The sequence below is a fragment of the Vigna unguiculata genome, chromosome 6 (genome assembly GCF_037176805.1).
Source record: "Vigna unguiculata cultivar grain cowpea cultivar isolate G323 ecotype 2 chromosome 6, ASM3717680v1, whole genome shotgun sequence".
NCBI lineage: Eukaryota > Viridiplantae > Streptophyta > Magnoliopsida > Fabales > Fabaceae > Vigna > Vigna unguiculata.
This window is the reverse complement of record NC_140797.1, coordinates 44,342,350-44,369,134: the sequence shown is the minus strand read 5'-3', so window position 1 is coordinate 44,369,134 and position 26,785 is coordinate 44,342,350. Positions and strand designations below refer to the sequence as shown.

Below are 26,785 nucleotides of genomic sequence, written 5' to 3'. Positions count from 1 at the left end.
GTATCGATTGTTATTGTCCTACACTGGATAATCTATTATAAAATTTGTCAAACTTATCTAACGATAAAGTAGTATATTCATCTTAATTCAAATCAAACAAGTTCACAATATTTTCTTTAAGTTTTTACTTATTAAACAATCTATTAATTCTTTCATTGTGAAACATATATGATCTCTAAAAAGTGAGGGAGAGAAAACATAGAGAGATGTAATATGATATCATGAAGGCTTATGTATCATTCCTCGTCAGCACAGCAAAGCATACTGGATCATGTGCACCGCATTGGTGCTTTTGTAATATAAAAGTAAAATTAAGAAAATATAAAATAAAAGAAAAATATTAAAAACTGGCACAAACTTAGTATTATTTTTTGAAAGGACCGATGATTTAATACAGTATCGTATTCTTGCATTTTCAGTCCATTCATTCCGTCAGCAGCACAGCATCATCAGCTTATGTACTGTCTGCATTCAGTTGGAAGTTTGGCACAAGCTAGGCGACGACCAGACAAGGTTCACAACAACAACATCAATTTTTCCATTACTATTATTATTATTTTATTTTTTTATTTCCAACAGAAGCAAAGAAAAGAAGCACAGTTGGAGCTTGGAAGTAAACAAAAGACCAACAAAAACAAAAGCCTGCTCCCTCGGTCCCTTTCTCTCTGTTTCATTCTTCTTTGTCTCACAGTTGTCTTCTTCTCTCACTAAACCCTCTTTCTCTCTCTCTTTCCACACTTTTTCTTTCTTCTTTTCCTTCTAATTTCAAATGTTTTATACGTTTGCTTGAACACCTGAAACATATCACATCTCTGATCGTTTCAAAATATGGAACAGCTTGTCAACTTCATAATTCGGCCACCCAGGTACCATCTTTTCTCCTTCTTCCTCTCTGCTGGGATCCACTTTTTTAATCAAAGTTCTTTTTTTTTCTTCACATTCTCATCTTGGTATTTACTTATGCTTCTTCTTATTGATTTTTAGTATAATTGTAATCTTCCCTGTCTTTTTTTTTTTCAAAAGCAAAGAGCTACTAGAGCAAGATACAAGTATATTCAGTTTAGTGTTTTCATTTCCTTTGCATCTCCATACGATCATAGAGCCTATCATAGTGTGCTCATCCTGTTAACTCTTGTTTTGTTGGAAATTTTTGAGATCTGTTGTTAAGCTACTGTAAAAGTCTTACTTTTATGTAATGTGAGTATACTGTAAACCTTTACGTGATACTATACTGTGAACACTGATAGCCACGGCAAGCTTGTTCTGCAAATTTCTTACTTTTCCAGACAAACATTTGGAAAAAGCTTTTATTTTATAATTCATACCTTCTATATTAGTATTACTAGAACAAGTTCCCATTGTTTTCTGTTGTGAAAATGAGATCTGTGCATCATGTAACAATTATCCTCTGAATCTCGAGAACACTAGACTTTTGAAATGTTCTTTAGGCTTTTGGGTGACAGATGAGAATATATGGACTCCTCAAAAAAAAAAAAAAGTAAGGGAAATGAAAATACCATGTTAGTTAAAATATTTCCCGAGTTACAATGAAAGAAAACATTCTTCTATTTTTGAAGATATATCTGATATGCCCTTCTAAAAATAGCTACATACTTGAGGTCATCTTTCTGCAATTATGTTATAAGATGAATTGACATTGAGTTCTGTTATCTATATGATAGTCATTTTTTGCTCTGTTTATGTTTTAAGTGTAATTGTGACATTTATGTTATATGACTGTATCTGTTTCTGGTATGCAGAGCTGAATATGATCCAAAGAGTGATTTATTGGATTATGAGTTCATGCTAAAAGGAAAGTGGTTTCAACGGAAGGATGTGGAGGTACAGTTAAGAATAAATTCAGTATGTTGGTAAAGCATTGGTTCTGGGAAATACATGAGATAGTTGATTTATCTAGTTTCATAAGGTTTGTTTGGACAAACTTTTGTATAAGAACTTCTTGGAAAGAAAAATATGCGTAGGAAACAATGAAACTGAGTTTTTCACAAGTTAAGAATTAGTTTATTTACATGAAATTAAAGTTTTTGGGAAGTTACAGGAGAAAGCTTCTATAAGTTTGCTTATTCATAAGCTAATTTGAACTTACGGACAAGCTCGTCTAAATAGTTCCACTTTTGTAATCATAAGTTTAACCATGAAAGAAGGTTAGTTTCATTAATCCCAATTTATTTGATTGCTCTTTCGGAGAACTGTCTCAAAGTATTTCTTGACTAGGATTCCAGAAAAATGAAGGAACGGGTTAGCCAATTATAAAAATTAGTATGTTACTCTGTTTATTGTAGCATATGAAATGAATGTATTTGATCTTCTTTTTATGTACCAAATCAATTTTTAACTCATTCTATTTGGTTGAGTTGATCACTTGAATTAACAGATTCTCATGTAATACTTGATATTCTGCAGATAAAAAACAGCCATGGGGATATTCTTCAATGCAGTCATTACATGCCAATTGTCAGTCCCGATGGAAAGCCTCTGCCATGCGTTATATATTGCCATGGAAACAGGTAATTCTGAGATAAGTGCATTTCTTTGTTGGTTTACTTGGCTAGCATGCAATTCCATGATTGAAAGAGACAGTTCCATTTTCAAACGTTTATTTTTTTATTTTTTTCAGTTTTTTTATGTAGCACTATAAATGTATTCTTTGCTGTTGGTTGCTGGTTGGTGCTTCACATTTAATTTATTTCAGTTTCATGCGGTCTTGCTTATTTTGTACAATGTTTATGGCAGTGGATGCAGGGCTGATGCCAGTGAAGCTGCTATAATTTTACTTCCTTCAAATATTACAGTTTTTACCCTGGATTTCTCAGGATCGGGAATCTCTGGAGGAGAGCATGTCACTCTAGGTTGGAATGAAGTAAGTGCTTTCTCATTAACTGTTTGATCTTTGAAACATCTCATATTTAATTGGATCATCATCATTGATACAATTACTTTTATTGCTGTCTTTGATGGGGATTAATTTTCTCCATATCGATCACGGGCGTCAAAAGGCCAAGAGACCAAAAGAAAAAGTATATCAGAAAAAGACTAATATATGGAATGAAAGGTTTTCAAAGTTAGAGTAGCACCTAATGCGATTAAACTGACAAAATTTACCTAGGGCTTGATCACGAGAAGAGAGGACTGTTAGAGGTTCTAGTTGAATAAAAGTGGATAAAATGGAAGATAATCCAATGAAAAAAGGGGCAGAGGAAAACCAAATAAACTGGCGTATACTCAAGTTCAATGCTAAAAATATTATCAACCTGTCCAAATTATTTTTAGTAACATTTATGTTGGAGTATCATTGGCAGAGAATATGAAACTTACCATGTGCCAGAGGCAGGGTACTTCTGACCCTCATTTTTTTCAAAATTGCTTACAACACATCACAGTGTAAATGAAATGTTTATGGTTGTACTATATTGTGAGTTTGCATATGCACTAATACCATTTTCTTTGTTGCCCTTTCCATTATGAATATTATTTAACATTCTTGTGTTTTCAGAAGGATGATCTGAGGGCTGTGGTCAACTATCTGCGGGCAGATGGAAATGTCTCTTTGATTGGCTTATGGGGACGCTCGATGGGTGCTGTGACTTGGTAACTTTTCATCATCTACTTCTTCATACGACCTTACATTGTAAATAAAGTTAAAGAAAGGTCTCATAGATAGTGGTTGTACATAGGGTTGTATATGGTCCATTATAAGTCTGACCTTGTAGTTAATTGTCAATAAGTTGATTACTTTGTTAAAGATTAGAAACCACATAGTTCACCTTATCTTTGGCATACTCTTTTAGTAAGAGCTGGTGTGGCTTGAGATGAAATATGAAAAAAGAGTTCAGTACAATTTCTTTTTATTTGTTAATGATCATGGCATTGGTAATCGTACATGACCTTAACTAGTAAAAGAGCGTTAGACTAAACATTAATGAATGGTCTGTAAATTGACCTTATCTCTAATCGACGTGAGACTTTTAACGATAATGGCAGTTTATTCTTAAAGTCAGTGTATAAACTCCCTGATTGTATCGCAATTCAGTCTTACCAGTATATATATATATATATATATATATATATATATATCACTTTCCTTCTCTCCATTAATCATGTCATTCCTTGCAGCCTTATGTATGGAGCTGAGGATCCTTCAATTGCAGGGATGGTTTTGGACAGTCCCTTCTCGGATTTGGTTGATTTAATGATGGAACTTGTAGGTACATACAGAGTCCGTCTGCCAAAATTCACAGTGAGTGTAACAATGTATTACATTTTTCGGATGAAAATGAGAATACTTCTACTAAAGTAATGTAACCAAAACTATTAATCTATAATCTCATTTCATCTTATAATGCTTATTCACATTGGAGTTACGAAAATCACATCCAGGCTTAGTATATGGTCTGTTACCAACCACACGTAATCAAAAGTTTGCAACATATGAGCATGTTTAGCCCTTCAAAGGAATCTTTAAATACATAGGGCTTGAAATACTTTTCGTAGCCCTGGTTTCTCTCTTATAAGAATAGATAGTAATTTCCCTACAATTTTTCCATGTATTAATAGTTCATTTATATTGGTTCATGTTACAGGTGAAGTTTGCAATTCAATACATGCGAAAAGCAATCCAGAAGAAGGCAAAATTTGACATAATGGACTTGAACACACTGAAGGTTATTTTTTGTCTTGATTTTTTTGTTTAATGAAAAATTTTAATTCTTTTTTCCTTTGTGCATTGTATGTAAATAATCATCGATTTGACAGAAAAGTAATTGGTGAGCTTTCGTTGCTTTTATCTTTATTTGTTTGCATAACTCTAGTTCAAATCCACCCCAGCTTGGTTGAGAAACATTTAATTTTTTAGCTTGAACTTGAAATTGAGTCTTTGTTCTCTCTCTGTTTTTGGATAAATGTATACTTAGTTTGTCGCTCATGCTTGTGCTGGTTAGTTCAAAGTATTCATGAAATATAGAAGGACTAAGGCAAAACGACCGAAAAGGAAATGGTGTGTACAATTTTTTGTTCTCTTGAATTGAACATGTCAAATAATGACTTCAAAACGTGTAGAATTTTTCTGTTATGTGCTTATGAAACATTTTTTTTTTCTATTAAAGGAGTGAGCGAAAAAAAAAATTCGGGGAAAATCTACAATATTCAATTTCTTTTGGGTTTTCACACTTTCATATCCTTCACCGCATTCATTCGTTATTTGTTTGCATTGCAGGTAGCAAAATCTTGTTTTGTTCCTGCTCTACTTGGGCATGCCATTGAAGATGATTTTATTCGTCCTCATCATTCAGATCGTATATTTGAAGCTTATATGGTAAATATGTTTTGCAAGAATTTGGCTTAAATATGTTTTAGTAGGACAATGTTTGCTTTTAGTCCCTTTTTTTCTTCTAGTCTCATTTATGAAAATCTGTTGTGTAGTCCATGACATGGACTAAGGGACCAAAAGAAGACCGATTTTTTTAGGAACTAAGAGAAGGAATATTTCTATATTTAGATGGACTAAAACATATTCCACCAAGAATTTTTACTTCCTGCTTCCTTTTTGTTTATTAAACCAAGGGTCTTCCTAATCAAGAAATGATTAAGAAATTAAAAGTAGAACACTTTTATAGGTAATTATGAAAAAACACATTGAAAATTTTAGAAAAATAAATTTTTACACGTATCAATAAAAAATTCTTTTTAATTAATTTCTCAAAGGACATTAGTCTTATACTAAACTGATTACATAACTACAGTTGTCTTCCAACTCTGATCAAACAGTGTTGTCATTTTCGTAAGCCTCTGTTACTTTATGCATGTTTGCTGCTTTAGAATTCTAAAATGTCTTCTAGATAGTTTCTCAAACAGAACATGTTATGGTTCTTATACGAATAATCCATTTTAGACATCACATTCTCTCTTTCTTTTATCGTCTTAGTTACCTTACCCATTCTTGTATGTCTGACTTTTTTGATCTAAACATGGGTTGTTTATGGTTTGTAGGGAGACAAAAACATAATTAAATTTGATGGAGATCACAATTCTCCCCGTCCTCAGTTTTATTTTGATTCAGTAAACTTGTTTTTTCACAATGTTCTGCAACCTCCAGACGATGAGCTCGGGGAATCATTTTTTGACATTATGAATGATTACTTTGGTAAGGTAAATTCACCATGCATCTCTTTGATTTCATTTTGGTCAGAATGCCAAGTTCCATTCTTTAACATTTTTTTCGATGTTTATTTCTTTTACACAGGATGTTTGGAGATCCGTGCATGAATTTGGCTATGGCAACGAACCATCATTTCAAAACAAAGGCATGACTCAAACTATTCCTTATGCATTGGTATCCATGATATGCATTTGGTAGCCCTGCTTCTAATGCAAAGCTCTTATTTGTTTCTTTGTTAATTGCAGAATCATCAACAAGCAGTAGCATGGATGAGAAGCAAGTCCGTTCAAAAAGACCAATGAGTAGGATGGAGGTTTGTGTTTCTTTGTTCTTAGTTTACTGTCAGAACTCAAATAGCATGCAATTTCCAACAACTTGCTGTGAAAATATTCACATTGTAATAACTGTTGTTTGACTTTCTCAGGTTCCATCACATATTTCTTCAAAAGATGGATACCGTGATTGTGAGGTATTGTTTTATCTTTTTTCATGTCTTTGTATTAAAATATATTTTGTTCTTTCTCCATATGAATAGTAAATTAGTGCTGTACCTTTGTGCAGCAGACACAGAAATGTGATGATCTTTCCTCCTCCTCTTCTGCAATGATTAGTTTTGAATTATCAAATGGTCGTCTCTATAGTCCCCTTGTCCCAACCGATTTAGGTGGTGATGACCAGTACGTGGAATTTCAACTCGATGACTTCACGGCCATTCCATCTACTGCAATGGAAGAACAAAAAGTGAGTCCATATTACAATCTGTTATCACATAACATTATTCAAAATTTTGAATGCATGATGGTATAAACTGAAACTTTTCATTCAGATGTTCATGGAAACAGTGATAGATCCAGAGGTAGAACAACCACATACCATGTCTGTTGAGCCATCAGACAAGAATGATTCACACGGTTCTTCACAAGAGATTTCCAACCCTGTGCAGATAGAATCTTCTTTACTCAAAAACTGTGTGCATTCCACAGCCGCAACAATTTCCACTGCATCTGATGTATGCGAGCCCTTGAAAACTGAGTCAAATTCCATTTCAATGATTCCAAGTCTCTCTTCGAACAAAATATCACTACCACCATTAGACAGTGGGAGTATTACAGACAGTGCTTCTACTAGTAATGACAGTTCTGCTACCTTACAAAGTTCATCTGACACTGACATATCACACTATACAAAAGCCACAGTAACTGTTATTAAGAATCCAACAGGCAATGTCTTGAATGGCTTATTGCGGCGTTGGGATTTCAACTTTTTCAGAAACAGATACAATCGATAACATTAGAGAGAGTCATTGTTTTTTATGACTATAAAAATTACTACATAGTTTGTAAAATGCCCCACAGAAGAAATAGGTTGTTTGTTTGTACTAAAGTTTTGCATGTTTAGGTTATCGTGTAGCTTTTATCTAAAATTCTTTCACTGTAACAGAGAATTGTTGTGTTATTACCCCTTCGAATTGTAATTTCTGGAGTCTGCATTACTGGTCCTCGTTTATTCATGATTTATTGATTTTTCCTTTAATTTTTTTCGTTTTTGTTATCAAAGATTGGTGTAATCGTGTCCAACTACTCTGGGGGCGGCTTTCACGATCTTTTGGTAAATTTATATTACTTTGTAAATAGTTTTTTTATCCATCTATTTCTTTTCATATAATATAATAATAATAATAATAATAATAATATGATTATTATGTACATTTTGAAGCGCAAAACAGTGGGGGCAATATTTAACAACAATTTTTCTCATGTCAAAATGTTTTAGCCTGGTTGATATTTTATTTTTAAAAGACAATTTTTTGTTTACTGTCTCTTTTAACCCTAGTAGTAACACTATTGTAATTTCCGTTAATATTAATAATAGGATTAATCAATTTTCATTAATTTTACTAATTTTCCCAATCTCAACAAATTTCTACTATATTAATTTAGTTTGAAAATAAATAAAAAATTATTTCAAGGTGTGTAAAACAATGTAAAATATGTGTACAGTGTAAATATATTCTAATTGAATTCATATTTGTAATATGAACCTAAAAATAAAAGAATACTCACAATTTGTGCAACCATGACACTAAACAGAACTATCAAATGAAAATGAACAACAAATTCATACAAAAGAAATAATATTGACAATCAAGAAAAAATTCATACAAAAGAAATAATATTGACAATCAAGAAATAATTCATACAAAAGAAATAATATTGACAATCAAGAAAAAACAGTTGGGCACAATAAGAAGTTATTTCCCTAAGAATAATAAGAAAAGTCACATTCAAACATGAGCTTTTAACTTAGTGGGTCAACCATTCTATTTTTAAAGTTGTGATATACTTTTCTCCTTTAATTCTCTAAAAAAAAAATTAGTGTGTCACTGAGTTTTGTCATTTTGTAACAATTGGCCCGGCGGTTAAACAAGAAAATGGTAAAGATTAATAAGATTGATTTAAAAATTATTAAGAAAATAAATTTGGTTAAAAATTACTAGTTGATGAATTTTTTAAAGCATAACTTACGACAGTTTTTTAATATAATTATTTTATTATTTTAAAAATAAAAATGGAAAATTTATACATTGTTTAAGAAATTGTTATTTTAAAAACTATCATCACATTTGAACATTACATTTAAATATTATGATATATATATATATATATATATATATTTTAATGTGTTTTTTCTAATATCATTAGGTTATGATATTACATTTTTAATATTATTTAATTATTATATCATTATTTTATTAGTATTGATTGAACTAGGTTGTATCATAAGATCTTTATGGATTCTGTTGCAACAACGTGTTTGTTATAAATAACAAAAGTAGACAAGAACAAGAAAGTAATATTCAAACTTCACTTGTCATCATCTCTTCTTCCTCTCCTTTACTATAATTCATCCCTATGGCTTCTGTTGCTATCAGAAACCTATATTCTAAGCGTCTTCTTTTCTCTTTGCATTTCACAAATGCTTTTCATTCATTCTCTTGTGCCACCATATCCCAAAACTACAATGCATCTCCATTGGATCTTGTTTCTTTACGGAGATCCATGGCCACCTTCACTCGAACGTAAGACCTTTCTAGGGAGAACACTAATTTTTTTTCTTCTTTTTATGTTAGTTGAAGATTTTCTTGTTAGTTTCTTTTGGTGGTGGCCAAAGCGATTTATATTTGTTATGGGTGTTTCTTACTTAATATGATAATATACCTAACCTTGCATGTGGTGATTCATCTACGTATATAAGCAAAATATTGGCCTCAGATCGCCAAAGTAACCCGTTTCATTATTTTCTTACAGTCTTCATTATATATGTATGTATTCTTATTCTTCTTCAACCAATCCTTTTGGAGGCATTGGGTATTGTGGATATGGAAATAAAGATAGCAGATAGAGACATCTATTGAATCCCACGTAAAAAAGGACCTTTGCAATACGAGGGTTGTTTAAAGTGTGTTTCTTTTTTATTGTTTGTCTTTGCAGAAAGCCCCATCTTAACGTTGGCACAATAGGACATGTTGATCATGGGAAAACTACACTAACTGCTGCAATAACCAAGGTTTGGGTTGATTTCTTTGTCTTCATACTTAAACAGTGCAGAGAAATTCCACCTTTTATTTTCTTTAAGGCATAAACCTTTTTGTGATATTGTGGAACTTGCAGGTGCTAGCTGAAGAAGGTAAAGCCAAAGCCGTTGCCTTCGAGGAAATAGACAAGGCTCCCGAGGAGAAGAAGAGAGGAATTACTATTGCTACTGTGAGAGATAGATCACTGTCTTTTTGGAAGTCCATTCTAAAATTATGCATATAGTGAATGATACATAACTAGAATGTTATATGAACAAAATTTTGTTACCTTCTCTTGGGCCTCTTATCATGACGATCTTGCAGGCTCATGTAGAGTACGAGACAGCAAAGAGGCACTATGCCCATGTTGATTGCCCAGGACATGCAGACTATGTTAAGGTAATGTTAGTTGGAAATTGGATCAGACTTGGTTAAAGTATCTACTTCAACAGGTGGATTAATTGTTTTCTTTATTTATATGGGTCAATTTTCTCGGTGTGAATTACGATCCTAATTCTTTTTTCCTTCTCTATTGAGTTCAATGAACATAATTTGCCTTACTCTGAAGAATGTCTGATCTTATCTGTGCATGATTGATTATTTGATTCTCTTGTGTATGTTCTATAATCCGCATGTACTCATCTTCAATTAATTTATTTGTTCAAATCGCAGAACATGATAACTGGAGCTGCACAAATGGACGGTGGAATTCTTGTGGTTTCTGCACCAGATGGGCCAATGCCTCAAACAAAAGAACATATACTGCTTGCTCGGCAGGTTGTTATTTTGTCAATATGCAAAAGTAAAACTCAGTTTTTATGAAATCTTACTAGATTACGACAAAACCAAAATACCATAACATGCATGGGTATTTTTCTTGTTTCCTGCGTCAGGTTGGTGTGCCATCATTGGTTTGCTTTCTAAATAAGGTTGATGCTGTTGATGATCCAGAGTTGCTTGAACTTGTGGAACTGGAGCTTCGTGGTATGAAGTATTAGCTTATCGTTTTATATGAATGGGAAGAAAATTTAATGTACTAATGATCATAATGTTTATTTATATTTTCCACTAAATGGATGTGCATCCATTGACAAACCAAACTTTTTGCAGAACTTCTTAATTTCTACAAATTTCCTGGGGATGAAATTCCAATTGTGCGAGGTTCTGCTCTCTCTGCTTTACAGGGGACAAATGAAGAACTTGGAAAGAAGGCTATTTTGAAACTAATGGATGCTGTGGATGAATACATTTCTGATCCTGTGAGGAAACTTGACAAGCCTTTCTTAATGCCAATAGAAGACGTTTTCTCAATTCAGGTAAGCAAAAAGATCACAACTCATGTGAAACAGAACATAATAAGTAGTCTTGGTACTCTATTTTTTTTTTCTTTTTTTTCTAGGGGCGTGGAACTGTTGTCACTGGTCGTGTTGAACAAGGCACCATCAAAGTGGGAGAGGAGGTTGAAGTATTGGGACTAACACAGGTACACATGAAATCAAATATGTATTATAATGTCATGTTAATGAGTGTTTTGCTTTATGTTATATGGTTTTGTATTTCTCTGTCTGTTTACAGAGTGGACCTTTGAAGACTACTGTTACTGGTGTGGAAATGTTCAAGAAAATTTTGGATCGAGGGGAAGTAAGTAAAATCATGGAACCATCCCTTCTTCTTCGTTCCTTTTACCTGAATTTGAATTGATGGATAATTAGTTGTGTTTCCATTTCTAGGCAGGTGATAATGTGGGACTTCTTCTTCGTGGTCTGAAGCGCGATGATGTTCAACGGGGAATGGTGAGTGGGACTAACTCAAGGTTATCAAATTTCTGTTCAGCATTGATTAAAACTTCATATGGTAGTGAAAACGAACCAATTTATTTTTGTTTTTCTGTTTCTAAATTTTCTGTTGGTGAAATTGCAGGTCGTGACCAAGCCTGGTGCTTTGAAAACGTATAAGAAGTTTGAAGCAGAGATTTATGTGCTATCCAAAGATGAAGGTGGACGTCATACAGCTTTTTTCTCTAACTATAAGCCTCAGTTTTACCTGAGGACTGCAGATATTACTGGAAAGGTGGAATTACCAGAAAATGTTAAGATGGTTATGCCTGGTGATAATGTGGCTGCAACTTTTGAGCTGATGTCACCTGTTCCTCTTGAAATAGGTAGGTAGAGTCCTTGATTATAGATCATAAAGATTCCGCATATTATCTACAGATCTCAGTTATTCATATTACATCCAGCATTATGATGTTCTGACAGTAGTCACTTTATTTATCAACAGGACAAAGATTTGCTTTGAGAGAGGGAGGCAGAACAGTTGGTGCAGGAGTTGTCTCCAAAGTGATTTCCTAGGATGTTGGTCTAAATTCTACAACATTTTTTTACCTGTAATTTGTAAATAAGTCATGAATAGGGACTAAGAGCAGCCTTCTAGGAGGATTTTATGATGTGACTGTTTTTTGTGGTTGATGCGGTGATTCAGTTTCATCAGTCTAGCCTAATGAAGAAAAACCCAATATTATATGGAGTTTCTTTGTTCAATTTCAATGCAGGAAGGGAGGAATTTAATCATAAAGGGACACATGTATTATTTAATTCAAATAGTAACATTGAATCTGAAAAAACAAATAATGAATAAATCATTGAGTCAGGCTCTATTTCCAGACCCACCAGACAGTGTGGTCTTCCTAGAGATTTACTAGTTTCCACACATACGTACAGGTATACTATACCATTAAAGTGATTGTTTCACCTATCTTCCATCAACTTCAATGCTGTCTCAACCAGTGAGTGAATTGGTAGATTGTGCCTGTTCAGACCAACAGTACCGGAGAAAACATTAAAGCTTTCAAGCTCTGAAGTGGTCTCCAAGACACTCTCCAGCACCTCCTCCATCCCCAAACCCTTGAAAGTGTGAATGTTTTCTTCCCTTTCTTTCATCATCCAAATTGCTAGCTCTATCACAAACCTCCTTATCCTTGGGACCTTAGTTGGAGGATATGGGTGTTTCTTGAGAATATGGACTAGTTTATTTGCTAGTTCAGCCTCAGTGATTCGAGATTCTTCAAATACAGTGCTTGATTCAGAAGAATCCATGAATGTGAAAACACTTGCCGCTAGTCCAATCATCACTTCTTGAAGCTTGTTTTCTTGTGACATGATGGCCTGAAGTATCTGCAAGGTTGTGCAATGGTTAAAAATTAAGTTTGAAGCATACATGGCACATGTTACTAGCCCAAAATTATGATGGTAGAGGAATACTTACTGTGGGTGCGGCAGCTGTTACCTCCCTTAACTGTTTGAAGCATTCTGATCCACTGTAGTTGCATAAATTTCTTATAATCCTAGCAGCATTGACACGAAGCATTGGAACGTTCAATGCTTCTATCAGCCTTTCCATTACTTTTAACTTCGAAATCCTATGACAATTGCTCTTGCTTTCCAATGCCAGCATTGCTAGGGCCTCCCCAGCAACAGTGGTTACATCTTTCTGATTTTCAGCAGTGCAATCTTTGAAAAATATGTTGAACAATTCTTTAAGTACTCCACCTGTGCCTCCGATCCTTTCTCTTGCCTCCTCTTCCAATGCCAGACTGGTTAAAATTTCTATGCTCAGTTTCTGTAGCAAGGGGTGTTTCTCTCCATGCATCAAAATATCTCTGATGTTGCTGATTGTGAAAACTATCTCCGAAATCTCCCTTCGAAGATGTTTCCCGTTGGTGCCTGTTGTGCTAGCAAGCATCTTCACCAGCTGCAGTGATCTCTTCACTGTCAGAATCTGAGATGGCGTAACATTCTCATTCTTCAGCAACCTTTCTTCAGCATGTGTGAAGTCTATGATCTTTGGGAGCAGACCTCTGGTGTTTCCAATCTTTCCACAGTTGTCATGATCACGGGCAAGTTTCTTCAGAATGAGGAGTCCCAAATGGTTAAATGTCCAGTAGCCATAATTTGGATGATCAAATACGAGTTTCTTTTCTCCAATTTCATCAGCTGCAGGTATGCAGTTCCTGTTAGTTTGGAGAAGAGAAGAAATCGATTCCATAGCGCCAGGTATCCCAGCTATGCGAAGAGAGTTCTGCTTCTTGCCAGCTAGTGCTGACAAAATCTCTGCAGCTGAGAGCCTAATTTCTTCCTCCTTGTGGTCTGTCCAATTCAGCATCTCAACTAGCCTCTCCACCACAGATATGGAAATTCCAAGCTTCTGCAGGGTATCATCTGAAAACCGTTCGCTCAGCGCGAATTGGCGAAGAATCCTTGCTCCAATGAGCTCCTCATCAGGCGAGTTTGAGGCCAAGAGATCCATGGCAAAACAGACAATGTCCATTTGCAACCCATCAAATATGCTTCCATTGACACACCTAGAATAAGCATCATAAAAGAACCTTCTAATCGACACCATCCCTGATGGCCCCAATTCGCACTCTCTGTTAACCTCATCCAACAGTTTGCAGTAACTGATCTTCCATTCCCAGTAAGTTTTCTCCATCAAGAACAACAAAGCCTCAGCCAAAGCCAAGGCATAAAATATATTCAAAGCAGACTCCCGGTTCCTCCTGTCAGTGTCTCCCTTGGCAACCTCCCCATAATTACGCTTGATGAGCTTCATAGACGAAAGAACCACACAAGCCGTGGCAGAGAAAAGCTGAAGCCAATATAAAAGCTTGCTTATGTGCCTTGAAAGGAAAAACCATCTAGCACATGGTAGAAGTGGAACATCTGAACTAATCCACGTGCGAGTTGGTGTCCTTGTGTTAAAGGTACCATCCCTGTACCTGGGGGTCACATTAGCCTCCACCATGTCTCTCCTTTGCCTCTTCATTACAATTGGCTTGAAAAGGCTTTTCACACCTTGAAGAAGCAGGTTTGGACTGGACCTGAGCATCCTGAAACTATTGATCCCAGCATCAGTTATAGACCACGTGGCTTGGTGCTGCCACTCAAGCTCGTGGCTCCTGCTGAAAATCCTTGTCCCTTCAATCAACAGTATGATGGTGATGAACCAGAAATCGGTTTTGTCCAAGGTGATGGCAAAACCGCCGAGAAGAACAACGGTTGCCCAGATGAAACCAAGAGTTCCAAGACTAGTGGCTGCTTTTTCAAGCACCGCAAGACGAAGTGCGAAGAGGGTCAGCTTCTTTTCCGGTGCTCGAACCGTCGTGGAAGGAAAAGAGTTATCTGCATCGCTGTCTCTCTTCTCGATGCTGCCGAGTCCGCGAGGCTCAAACATTGTGATGGTTTTGCTTGTCTCGCTTAGCCTTTTGAGTTGAGCAACTTTCACACAAACACTCTCCTCTCCCTCTGTCTTCAGAGAAGGTCTATGATCCATGAAGGTATGGTATGTTGCAACCTTGAAGTGAATGTTTCTAACCTTCTTGTGTCTATGAAGGGTGAAGGGTGAGAGGGTTTTATACAGGAATGGAATGAAGGAGAACGAAGAGCTTAGAGGGCACGTTTACAATGAGGCGTGTTGAGGAAAGAGTGACGTCAAGCTCTCTCTGTTTTCGTCTAGTTTGAAGATGGTGTTGGTTATGCTTTGGTAGCAATCTTGGTAACGTGAAGAAGGGTTAACTTGTTTCTATCTCTTGCAAAGCTTGCATTGTTTTCTCTTTCTAGAGAGTTTCTTGTAAGTGACAATCTGAAGAGAGTACGTAGTATAACACAAAAGCGGATATTTCACGCTTTTATGAAGTAGCAGCTTCGAACATTCACACCCTTTTGATTCAAAGGAGTAGTAACAAGTCAACCACTTTGTTGTTAACTGCCTTCGTCTTTCTCTCTTTTTCACGTTCGGCAGCTACAGAAACAGAGTTCTACTTTTGTAACATCATTCAAGTTGTCTTTACGAATTCAACAGCACGAAAACCATGTATGAATAACCTGGTACCTAGTTTGATTTCCGTCGCAATCATTGATTAGATTCGTATCGCTGTTACAAAACAAAAGAATGAAATCTACTAAATACAAATTTTGTCATTTTTTCTGTCTGTTTGTTCCTGATTTCATGGAGTTTGGACCATTCACAGGAGGAAATGTGAGTCAAATAGATATAACATATACTACAAATATTATTTCCAAGGTATTAAATAATAAGAGTTATTCATTAAAGATTTTCACGAAAATATAACATATATACAATATATTTAAAATTATTTAACAGAAAACATCTATTTTTTCTCAAAGTCGATCATGCAAAACTAAATAGGTTCATAGGTGGGTAGTTTTTTATTTGTTCAAATAGATCCCGATTTGTATACTTTAGCACACATTTGATTTGACAAAAACAAATACAGTAAATATATTAATTTATGTAAAAATAATAATAACATATTTTTACTAAATATTTTCCATTAGTGGAAATCTAGTAAGAATAACTGAACAAAATACCATCCATTCATGAATTGTCAATTGAAAAGTATTGGTCGACCAAGTAAAAAAAAAAAAATACCAGTTGTGGTTTGCAAGCTCATAATTTTATCTAAAAATGTTTTTGTTGAACACAAAGTGAGATGTTATTGGTATTTCAATTTATCATTAATTTATGTTCAACTTGCGGTTAACATTAATAAATAATAACAATTAGACATTAATTTTGGTGTACTTAATTCCACTCTACTTGCACGATTTTTTTTTTTCACACAAAAAACCGCATAATCTAATTTTGAAACACAAACTAAGTGGGTTACTTAAGCTCATATTTACACGATTCAAATCCTACACTAAGCTTAATATAACTCAATATAATCCTTCTAAAAAAAGAACATAAGGAAACAATGCATTTCTAGTCTTTCTTTACTCAACAAAACAAAAGCGAAATGTAAAGTGAAGAAGTGAGTTCTATTAACAATACAGCAAATAGAAAATGTACTTGCTCATAAATTACATTAATATATATATATATATACATATATATATATATATATATATATATATATATATATATATATATATATATATATATATATATATATATATATATGAATTGAGTGGAGTATAGAATCATGTAAACGAGAAAGAATTGCAAAGACATTAGAGAAGTAGTGTCAGACGGGTTGATAGTTTAAATCGATTAATTTACTTAAAATGTTTCCTTATACTATCAAGCATTGTTATAAAACTAATACTTTAATTTTATTAAAGAGTCAACTATGTAATTATAAATTAAAACATATATATTATTTAAATATTATTAAATAATATTTTAATATTTAAAATATATATAAATATAAAAATTATGAAAAAAATAAAAGAGTATAGTTGTTGATTACATATAGTCTTACTTTTAAATCAGATCAAATATGTCTAATTAACTGATTAAATGTAGGGATGGCAACTGGGCGGGTACGGGTATCATGATCCCATCCCCATCCCCATAATAAAAATTCATCCCCATCCCCATCCCCAAACCCAACGGGTATACAACTTTTGACCCATCCCCATCCCCACCGGGTAACGGGTATTTTCTTATACCCATACCTATACCCATTTTTTTATTGTTCCATATATCAATTAAATATTTTTTATAAAAAAAATTTAAAAATCACACCAACGGAATCATGATACTATCAAAATATTCAATATTAAAATAACATACTCTTTTTGATTTTCATGATGTCAAATATTAAGAAAAATATTATAATAGTATAAATCTCAAATTAAAGTATCAAATAACAACTAAATAAAATTCAAATAATTATATAAAAGCTAAAAAATTACACATTACTAAAATTTTATAATAACCAAAATATTTATTAATTTTACAAATGATCAGTGGTTTCATTTGCATTCGATCCACCTACACATAGAAAAAAAATGAAAAATTAGATATGATATAATAATTGAAATTGAAAATTTTAATTACTAGAATATAATGTACCTTCTTCATCAGATTCATTTTCACTCATGAGAACATCTTTTCCTTTTAATTTTTTAACACCTACAAACACCAAATGTAGAATATTAGATGAGAATTCACAAAAAATACTAACAAAAAATATTAATAAATTTGAGTAACTTACCTAGATGGTTTGAGTTCCATATCCAACTTCTTGTACACATCAAAGCCTCTATAGTAATATGATGAAGTCGACTACGGTGAGAAGTTAATATCTGACCACTAGTACTAAAAGCAGATTCAGAAGCTACAGTTGTTATTGGAATAGCTAAAACATCCCTTGCAATTGCTTGAAGGGTTGGAAACTTTAACCCATTTGTTTTCCACCATGATAGGATATCAAATTCTTGTGTAACCGGCAAATTATCTTCTTCCAAGTAATAATCCAACTCTGTTTTCATAACTGTAGTTCTAGATTTTTTCTTTTTTGCCATAAACTCTAAAAATTCATTCGCATCATTATCAACATCCTTTCCCAACTCCAATGATGTAGCTCTATAAGAAGAAGTTTCATTCTTTTTTGATTGATATTCCAAAACCAAATCATAGCACATTTGACGAATCCTACTAAGTTTCAGATCAAAATCATTACCATACAATTTATAAAAATAATATTCTAACATGTCCATCTTGTACCTTGGATCTAAAACTGAAGCAATTGCCAATATATCATGAATAACACTCCAGTAACTTTCAAATTTCTTTAACATTTGTATTGCCATATTTTGAATGGTTATCTCAGGAGATTTAACCCAATCATTTATTGCAATCTTGATCTCACAAATCTTTGGGAAAAAGATGTTGGCAGTTGGGTATTTGGAGCCAGAAATGATTTCTGTGATGTCATTAAATAATTTTAGCCTTCGACAAACATCCTTTGCAAATTCCCACTGCATATCAGTTGGCAAAGAAGTGTATTGAGCTTCACGTTGCTTTAACCTAAAAAACACATCCTTATAACATATGGCAATATCAAGCATCTTGTAAGTAGAATTCCATCTAGTTGGGCAATCCAAACTTAACTTTTTAGTGAAAGAAATTCGCAATTGTCTAGCTGTTTTCTCAAATTTTTCCATTCTTTTAGGAGTTGCTGTCCAATATGCTACACTTTCTCGAATTTTTTCCACCCCTTCTTTTAGGACGGCTAACCCTTCTTTCACAATCAAATTAAGGATATGTGCTGAACAACGCATATGAAGCAAAGACCCTTTCTTAATGAGTGTGTCCAACTTCAACTTATCCTTAATTTTTTCAATCATGCTATCATTTGTGCTGCAGTTGTCTAAAGTGATAGTAGACAATTTTGTATCAATATTCCAATCGAACAAACAATCAACTAATACATTGCAAAGTCGATCAGCTGTGTGAGGTGCGGGAACATAAATGAACCTATAAATTAAGCAATATTTTGTAAGACATATAATCTTTCTAGAGGTGCATAAAAAAAATTACTGGAAAATTTATAAATTAAAAAAGGTGTACCTCAAAATTATATTTTGCAATGTCCAATTGTCATCAATATAGTGAGCTGTGATAGACATATACCCTTTCTTTTGATTGCTTGCAGTCCACATATCCGATGTAATTGCTATTCTTCCTTTATTTGTATCTATCAACTTCATAACAACTTGTTTTTCATGTTCATAGATGCCGAGTATCTCTTTCTTTATCGTATTTCGTGAAGGAAGTTGAAATAATGGTTGAATTGTTGTCACGAATCTAATAAAACCAATATGGTCCACTATTAACAATGGATATTCATGCAATATAATCATTGTTGCAAGTTCCCTGTTGGCATTTTCTTCATTATAAGCTCCACAAGCCAATTCCTTTTTGCCACTTGAAATCTTAGAAAAAAGTGTTTTTTGTCCCCCTTTTCCTTTTGCTAAAGCCTTCTTTTGAATACATATGTTTGTATGATGGTGCAAGTGCTTTGTTCCATTCTTTGTTTCTCCACCAAGCAGTTTCTTGCAATAGTTACATTTAGCTTTGTATTTTCCATCAACTTTTATCTTTTCAAAGTGTTCCCACACAACACTTTTCAATTTCCCTTTCTTAGGCTCTACTTGTGTTGTTGAATGTATTTCATCATGAACTTCTGAAGGTGTTTGCGTAGATGGATTCAATGGAGATTGACTGTCATTATTGGAACTTTGAAAGGGAGTTGGTTGTTGTGAACACTGTGGTGGACTTGGTACCTGCAAATCTTGATCTCCTGTGCTCATTTTCTCTAGAAACTAACATACGTAACAAAAAAAAATCAAACAAAGTAAAAAGGTTAATTTCTTTTTTAACAAAATATAAAAGGAAAACCAATAATCAAGTTTAAAAATATTTCAAATATTTTTTATACTATTAAAAATTTATATTATACCACTTAAACGAAATAGCACAAATAACAAAATTAAATTAATAATAATTCAAATTTAAACATAGATTCTTCATCTTTTGATCTTGAATTAAATTAAGGATTTATGCAATTGAGCACTTAAAATTGAGAATTAAACATTATCATGAAACAAAAAATAAATAATAAATAAAATTATCATAAAGGAGTAAAGATAATTAAATGTGTGACCCAAATTTGAGAATATCCATTTGAGCATAACATAACGGAAAAAAAAATGTATAATTAAGATTATGATAAAAGGAAAAGTACCTTGAAGATCTGCTTAAACCTTAAAAGAACAAGCCAAACAATTAAAAGAGAGTAAAAAAGTGTATAACCAAAGTAACAAAAAGAAGAGCTACAAAATAAGAGTCAAACATTTTCATGAAAATAAATAAATAAATAAAGATAATCAAATGTGTAACCTAAAAATTATTTCATAGAATGAAATTGAGGAACACCTATTTGAACATAACCATGTACAGAAAGTAAAAATTATGTAATAAGAAGAAGAAAAATTACCTTCAAAATTAAATCTTGAAAAACAAACCAAACAATTGAGAGAGTAAACAAAGTGTATAAAAAAAACAAAGAGAATGAGAAATATGTTATATATATATATATATATATATATATATATATATATATATATTATATTATATTATATTATATTATATTATATTATATATTATATTACTATGTATATATATATATTATATGTGTGGATATCTTATGTTTATATATATATATATATAATTATTTATATATATTATATTATATTATATATTATATTATTATTACTATGTATATATATTATATGTGTGAATATCTTATGTTTATATATATATATATATATATATATATATTTATAGATATATATTTATTTTAAGTATATATTATATTATATTATATAATAATATAAATATAATAATATATATTATATTATTATGTATATATATTATATGTATATGCGTAGATATTTTATGCTTTTATATATATATATATATATATATATATATATATATATATATATATATATATATATATATATATATATATTTCTTTTAAATTTTTATAAATTTGTAATGTTATAAATTTGTTTATAAAAGATCTCACTAGTTAAATGATTAATTTGTTTTATACGTATATATTATATATATTATATTATATTATTATGTATATATATTATATGTATATTATATTATATTATATTATATTACATGTATATGTGTAAATATATATATATATATATATATATATAAAAGTATATTTTATTTATATGTATATATACTATATTATATTATATTATATTATATTATATTATATTATATTATATTTTATGTGTAAATATATTATTTATTTATATATATTTTTTAGATTATTTAATAAATTATAAATAGTTTAGTAATTTAAGCGGGGACGGGTATTTGGGCGGGTATATATATATCCCCATCCCCATTCCCAGTTGAAAATTTCGGGTATTACCCATACCCATACCCATACCCAGTCAAAGCGGGGATTCCCCGTCAAAACGGGGACGGGTTCGGGTGATACCCACGGGCACGGGTTCGGGTGATACCCACGGGCACGGATTTATTTGCCATCTCTTAAATGAGCTAAATTTGATCCACATTTAAAAAAGAAACTGAATTTTTTTCTATTCAATCCAATATAGTAAACTGGGTCGGCTTATAGAATAAAATTCATTTTAAGTCTCAACAAACATGTGAATGTAAAGGAACAGCGAAATATACACAAAATTGAATTTGTTTATCATTAGTTTCTCTAAATAAAGGCTATACGACACGGAAAAGTATCTGTGTGGTTTGATGTTGGAGTGCACGGATAAACCATTATCATGACACTCACAATTTTTCATTCAAAACGAGTTACTTCTAATTGCGTTGCTCATGCGTGCTGCACATCTTCTAAAATAAACAAAATTGTTTGTTAAGATTCGGCCTCAAGCATTCTTCATTATATCTTTCTGAAACCATCTTACTACATGAATCAATGTATAATTTAATATCACAAAACTAGTATGCAAAATGATATTTGCATCTTAATTATATATCATTGTCTAACTTTATCTTTAATCAACTTGGAATCTCCAATCATAACCAACTGTGTATTCTTTAGCTGCTATATATATATATATATATATATATATATATATATATATATATATATATATATATATATATATATATATATATATATATTTTTTTTTTTTTTTTTCTTCTGATCATGTAATACTAGACATTCATATTATATTATGAGTTGTCCTCCGAAATTCAATTTGAGCTGAACTAAAACGATAACAAAATATCAGAATGTATAAATTTGGTTGGACAATTTTCATGGAATAAACTATAGCATTTAAGTCTAGAACTAACTGCATAAGAATTGGGACTAGCATGTGGTAAGAAAAAGCAGTGACAAGAGGTGTTTATATTCATAAGGGATAAGGGATAATATGTGTTGTTTATTGTTTGATAAAAAAAGGGAGAGACAGAGACAGAAAGAAAGAGAGTACTCATTATTATTCAGTATTAATGCAATGAGTGCCTCTGATGTGGTGAGAAAGGAAAATAATAAAGGTTTTGGTGAAGTGCTCTTTCGTTTTCGTTTCTGGGTCCCAGAAAGCTTAGGCAAAAAGGGAAAAATAAAAGAAAGTGAAAGAAAAAGAAGAAGGGCAAAGAAATGAGGACCTTAGAAATTTACAAGAATGAAATCTAGATTATTTGGTTTCTTAAAGTAACCCTGGCCACACATTTTTGCTTGGAGAATATATTGGCTTTATTTTACGCGTACACGTAAAACAGATCTGCGTTATGTTATGCTACAACTACAAGCTTAAGCCAATTCAGATTTTTTTGAATAAAGATAGAATTAATTAATGATTGAAATCATAATATAAAAAATACTACTACTATTTTTAAGTTTTAATCATGTTATGTGTGTTATTTTTAATCATTATGCTTTGGTTCCCTTCAAAGGAGGTATTAGTTTTTTGCATGATTCTAATTTGTCTTGCCAAAAATCCTGACGAAAATTTGTTAAATTAGCTGAATGATAAAAAGATATTGAATTGGACCTTTTTAAGTGTTATTCTCACTTTTAATAAGAATCTTAATCTTGTATATGTAATATTCAATCTTATTTTATTATTTCCTTTGAATATATTTCTTGATTTTAATTTTAGTTTTTAAAAAGATTTTTTTATTAACTAACGTAGACAAAAACATTTTCAATCATCTTATTGTAACATAAAAGTTGTTGCTTATTTTTGTAATTTAATCTGAGTTTTTCTACATACTTTTTCATGTCGAATTGAACATTTGAACGTAAAAATTTTCAGACTAAACATTTGACATCATTTGATAGAAGTCCAATAGTAGATAATCAAATAAGTCTCACATGCTTCTATGAACTTTGGAATCCAAATTTTAACAAAATTCATCTTCTACTACTCCTAATATAATATTAAGACATCACTTCCACGGCTTAAACTACTTAATATAACGAAAAACCTGTGAGGAAAAAGTAATAAAAATGATAAGAGATTAAGCCTATAACCTTTTGACAAAATATGCCAAACTTTTTCCATCGCTAACACAAGTTAGTAAATTATATATATATATATATATATATATATAAATAAACGGATTGGATCTTTATGCATATAATTTAAATTAATTTATGCATATAATAATTTATACAAACCCCACATTCTTTATTTCATTATACAAGTATAGGAATTCACTTATTCTCACCTGTTAAAAACGAAACCTAAAATATCACAGTTTAAACAAGAATAAAAGGGAGGAGACAAAAAGGAGAGGAAGTGGAATATAGTATATGCATAAAAAAAAAAGGCTATGATAAAGTTTGAGCCACGGGGTTTTTGAATCACTTCTTCATAAGAAGGTTTACATGTTGTGTCAAGGGTATCAGTGTAAGTGCAATTCACTGTTTCATCCACTAAATTCAATTTGCTTCCTACCTATCTATGTCACTGAATAAAATAAAATAAATAAATGATACTAGGCATTATAATTAAAAAGTTCTATTAACCAAGAACAACCACATTTATACTTAATCTATGGCAGTATTGAAAGAATCACTACCAGCATTATCCACTTCTCTTCATGACACCAGTTGCAGGAAAGAAACATCAAGCTCATCACTGGCAATAACCGGAACTCAAAAATTAAAATTTTGCTATCCAAACCTTGTCATCCGTCATAAATCCTACAGGGAAAAAAAGGCAATACTAACAATACAGTCAATCTGGCTTGGAGCTTGCAAGTTAGAAAGCACACATACAGCATAATGTTAACTAAGTACAACTAAAATACGAAAAATTAAATAGTATAAATTAAATTAAAAAAAAAAAAGTATTGGTGTATTAGCCACTTGTTGAGTTAGCCAAGAAACTAAAAGGAATGGTAATTCATGAAATATTGATGATTAAGAATTCAAGTTGTTTACAATACAAAGAGCCACAAAATACTGCCACACGGCATATGAGATGTAAGACAGTAGATATCAATCCAGAGATAATAAAAATATACTCAACTTCTGACTTGTAATCAAGATAGAGCACCATGGAAAAAAATGCATCTTTATAATACAAAGAATCTCAAACTCGAACTGGGACAATCTCAGCTTTGCATCCATAATTCCAACATTTCACAATGAAAATTGTGTTTTCGATTTTTCATGAAGTGACCACCATTCACAAGCTTATGTGCAACTAATAACATCCAATATTAGTCAAGGTAGCAGGCATCCAATCTTAACCCAAGTCTGGCAAGTACCAACTATCTAAACTTAACCCTTGTCCAAGAGGCATAAGCAAATATATTAATGCATTACAATGAGTTGATATTACTCAAACACCTTTTTCTTTTCAAAATTTCAAAATACCTTTTGGCACATCTTGATTAAATATCTTAATGACCTGGTAATATCAATCAAGTTTATGTTAGTCCATGCAAAACACTGAATTTCTGTACTAATTGCATCTATTGCTACTAAATGGACAACCAGCTACTTTATATCTTCAAATTATGTTCCCTCTTAAGATGTTTTGCTTACCAGCGTCATTTCTGATACATCCTATTACTTAGTTTACTGTTTATGTTTTTCATATTCAAAATATATCCTTCCTCCGGCAGCTGTATATCATTGCTTAAAAATTGTCATACCTGCACAGCTATACCCTATTATTATTCAGTTCTGAGCACAAACTCCATAGTGGAATCAATATTGACATGTTAATGCATTTTAAATTTAAGTCCAAACCAGTTTCTGAAAGAATGAACACGAATGTATCAAATCAGTAAAAGAAAACGTTTCAGGGATATTCTTTCTTGTTCGTTTAACCTCAGCCCTCTCTATCTAAGTGCTAACAAATCAAATCCCATGATACACCACTGTGAAAAAAATAGTCTTCAATTGTGTACCGTGTGAGTGTCCTTTATATGAGAGGAGTCCGTTGCGAAACCCTAGCTTTCTCAGCATCAATGATAGACTCCATCAACTTCACCGCATTCTCCAGCTTCCCCTTCGCATTCACCACAACATAATCAAAATTCTTCATATGCTTCATCTCCTCTCTCGCGGTGCCGATCCTCACCAGCAGCGATTCCGCCGTCTCCGTCTTCCGGTCCACGAGCCTCTCCACCAGAGCCATCTCGCTCTCGGCCGCCACGAACACAAACACCGCCGACTTCCCAAGCGCCTTCCTCAGCGTGGCAGCGCCCTGAATATCGACCCTAAGAACGGCGTCACAGCCCTTGGCGAGGCATTCGCGAATCTGCTGCTTGGGGACGCCCTTGTAGTCCCCATAGACGAGGGCGTACTCGAGCAGCTCCTCCCGCTCCACCATCCCGAGAAACTCCTCCTTCGACACGAAAAGGTAGTCCTTGCCGTCGACTTCGGTGGGGCGGCGCGGGCGCGTTGTGGCGGTGACGACAAAGTGGAGGCCGCGGCGGACCTCGCGGAGGCGCGCGATAAGGGTGTCTTTGCCGACGCCGCTGGGGCCGCTGATGACGATGATGAGAGGGTTGGGATTGGCAGAGAGAGGGTCGGAGCTGAAGGGGGAGCCTAGGGAAGCTTCCAGAGCGCGGAGGAGATCAGCGCGTTCGGATTTTTCCAAGGTGGGGATGGGAACGGATAAGGGTCTGCGAGCGTCCCCCATTTTGGAAGAAGAGAAGGATTTGATGGCGTTGGAATGGGGTTTTTGGGTGAGGGAATTGAGAATGTGAGGTTTTGGTTTTGGTGAAATTATTGGAAGACGAGGAACAGTTGTGCACACGAGCCTGCGGAGCATGGAGCACTCGCTGTAAATACCACTGCTCATCCACATCACATATCAGATTGACGAGGTCGTTAATTTACTCAAAACTAAACAAACTACTTTAGAGCTACAGCTTAACGCTCTTTATACTCACTCTTCTCATATTTGTACACAGAACTGGTATTTCGCTTTACTCACTCTTGAGGTATAGAAAAAATACCTTTGAACTCGTCAAACTGTGAATGTTTGTTTGTTCTTCAAACTGTGAATGTTTGTTTGTTTTCTGTGAATGTTTGTTTGTTTTCTATTCGTAAAAACAAGTAAAATAAAAACTTGTTTTATTGTTTCTTAGTCTTGGTTTGGGACCTCTTGGCGAATAGTTTGGTCCAGAAAGATGTAATGAATGGGACTGTGTTAGCGATCAACAAGTGTGACTTGTTAAATTTG

At 33.0% G+C, this 26,785-nt stretch overlaps 4 protein-coding genes across 5 annotated transcripts; 2 read left to right on the top strand and 2 right to left on the bottom strand.

Moving 5' to 3' along the window:
- The first annotated feature begins 444 nt into the window (after positions 1 to 444).
- LOC114188900 (uncharacterized) lies at positions 445 to 7,708 on the top strand. Of its 2 annotated transcripts, none has more exons than XM_028077565.2 (14): positions 445 to 866; positions 1,761 to 1,842; positions 2,425 to 2,528; positions 2,755 to 2,881; positions 3,515 to 3,609; positions 4,135 to 4,258; positions 4,602 to 4,682; positions 5,234 to 5,332; positions 6,007 to 6,165; positions 6,260 to 6,320; positions 6,421 to 6,488; positions 6,600 to 6,644; positions 6,737 to 6,916; positions 7,002 to 7,708. In XM_028077565.2, the coding sequence occupies exons 1-14, from the start codon at positions 829 to 831 to the stop codon at positions 7,461 to 7,463; spliced, it is 1,725 nt and encodes a 574-aa protein (XP_027933366.1). In that variant the 5' UTR covers positions 445 to 828; the 3' UTR covers positions 7,464 to 7,708. The 2 variants fall into 2 exon arrangements, with proteins under 2 accessions (XP_027933366.1, XP_027933367.1); XM_028077566.2 differs by having other exon boundaries at positions 447 to 866; positions 6,740 to 6,916.
- A 1,351-nt stretch (positions 7,709 to 9,059) lies between these two features.
- On the top strand, positions 9,060 to 12,286 carry LOC114188901 (elongation factor Tu, mitochondrial-like). Its single transcript, XM_028077567.2, has 12 exons — positions 9,060 to 9,254; positions 9,667 to 9,742; positions 9,847 to 9,939; positions 10,074 to 10,148; positions 10,422 to 10,526; positions 10,643 to 10,733; positions 10,860 to 11,065; positions 11,149 to 11,232; positions 11,325 to 11,390; positions 11,480 to 11,542; positions 11,670 to 11,910; positions 12,030 to 12,286. Exons 1-12 carry the CDS (start codon positions 9,088 to 9,090, stop codon positions 12,098 to 12,100), a joined length of 1,338 nt encoding a protein of 445 aa, XP_027933368.1. The 5' UTR covers positions 9,060 to 9,087; the 3' UTR covers positions 12,101 to 12,286.
- Positions 12,287 to 12,335: 49 nt separating this feature from the next.
- On the bottom strand, positions 12,336 to 15,605 carry LOC114188899 (uncharacterized). The gene is made up of 2 exons (XM_028077564.2): positions 13,014 to 15,605; positions 12,336 to 12,922 (listed from the first exon to the last, which is right to left on the bottom strand). The coding sequence occupies exons 1-2, from the start codon at positions 15,075 to 15,077 to the stop codon at positions 12,497 to 12,499; spliced, it is 2,490 nt and encodes an 829-aa protein (XP_027933365.1). The 5' UTR covers positions 15,078 to 15,605; the 3' UTR covers positions 12,336 to 12,496.
- An 8,265-nt stretch (positions 15,606 to 23,870) lies between these two features.
- On the bottom strand, positions 23,871 to 26,737 carry LOC114188036 (P-loop containing nucleoside triphosphate hydrolases superfamily protein). Its single transcript, XM_028076522.2, has 2 exons — positions 25,503 to 26,737; positions 23,871 to 24,285 (listed from the first exon to the last, which is right to left on the bottom strand). The coding sequence occupies exon 1, from the start codon at positions 26,405 to 26,407 to the stop codon at positions 25,517 to 25,519; it is 891 nt and encodes a 296-aa protein (XP_027932323.2). The 5' UTR covers positions 26,408 to 26,737; the 3' UTR covers positions 23,871 to 24,285; positions 25,503 to 25,516.
- Positions 26,738 to 26,785: the final 48 nt, after the last annotated feature.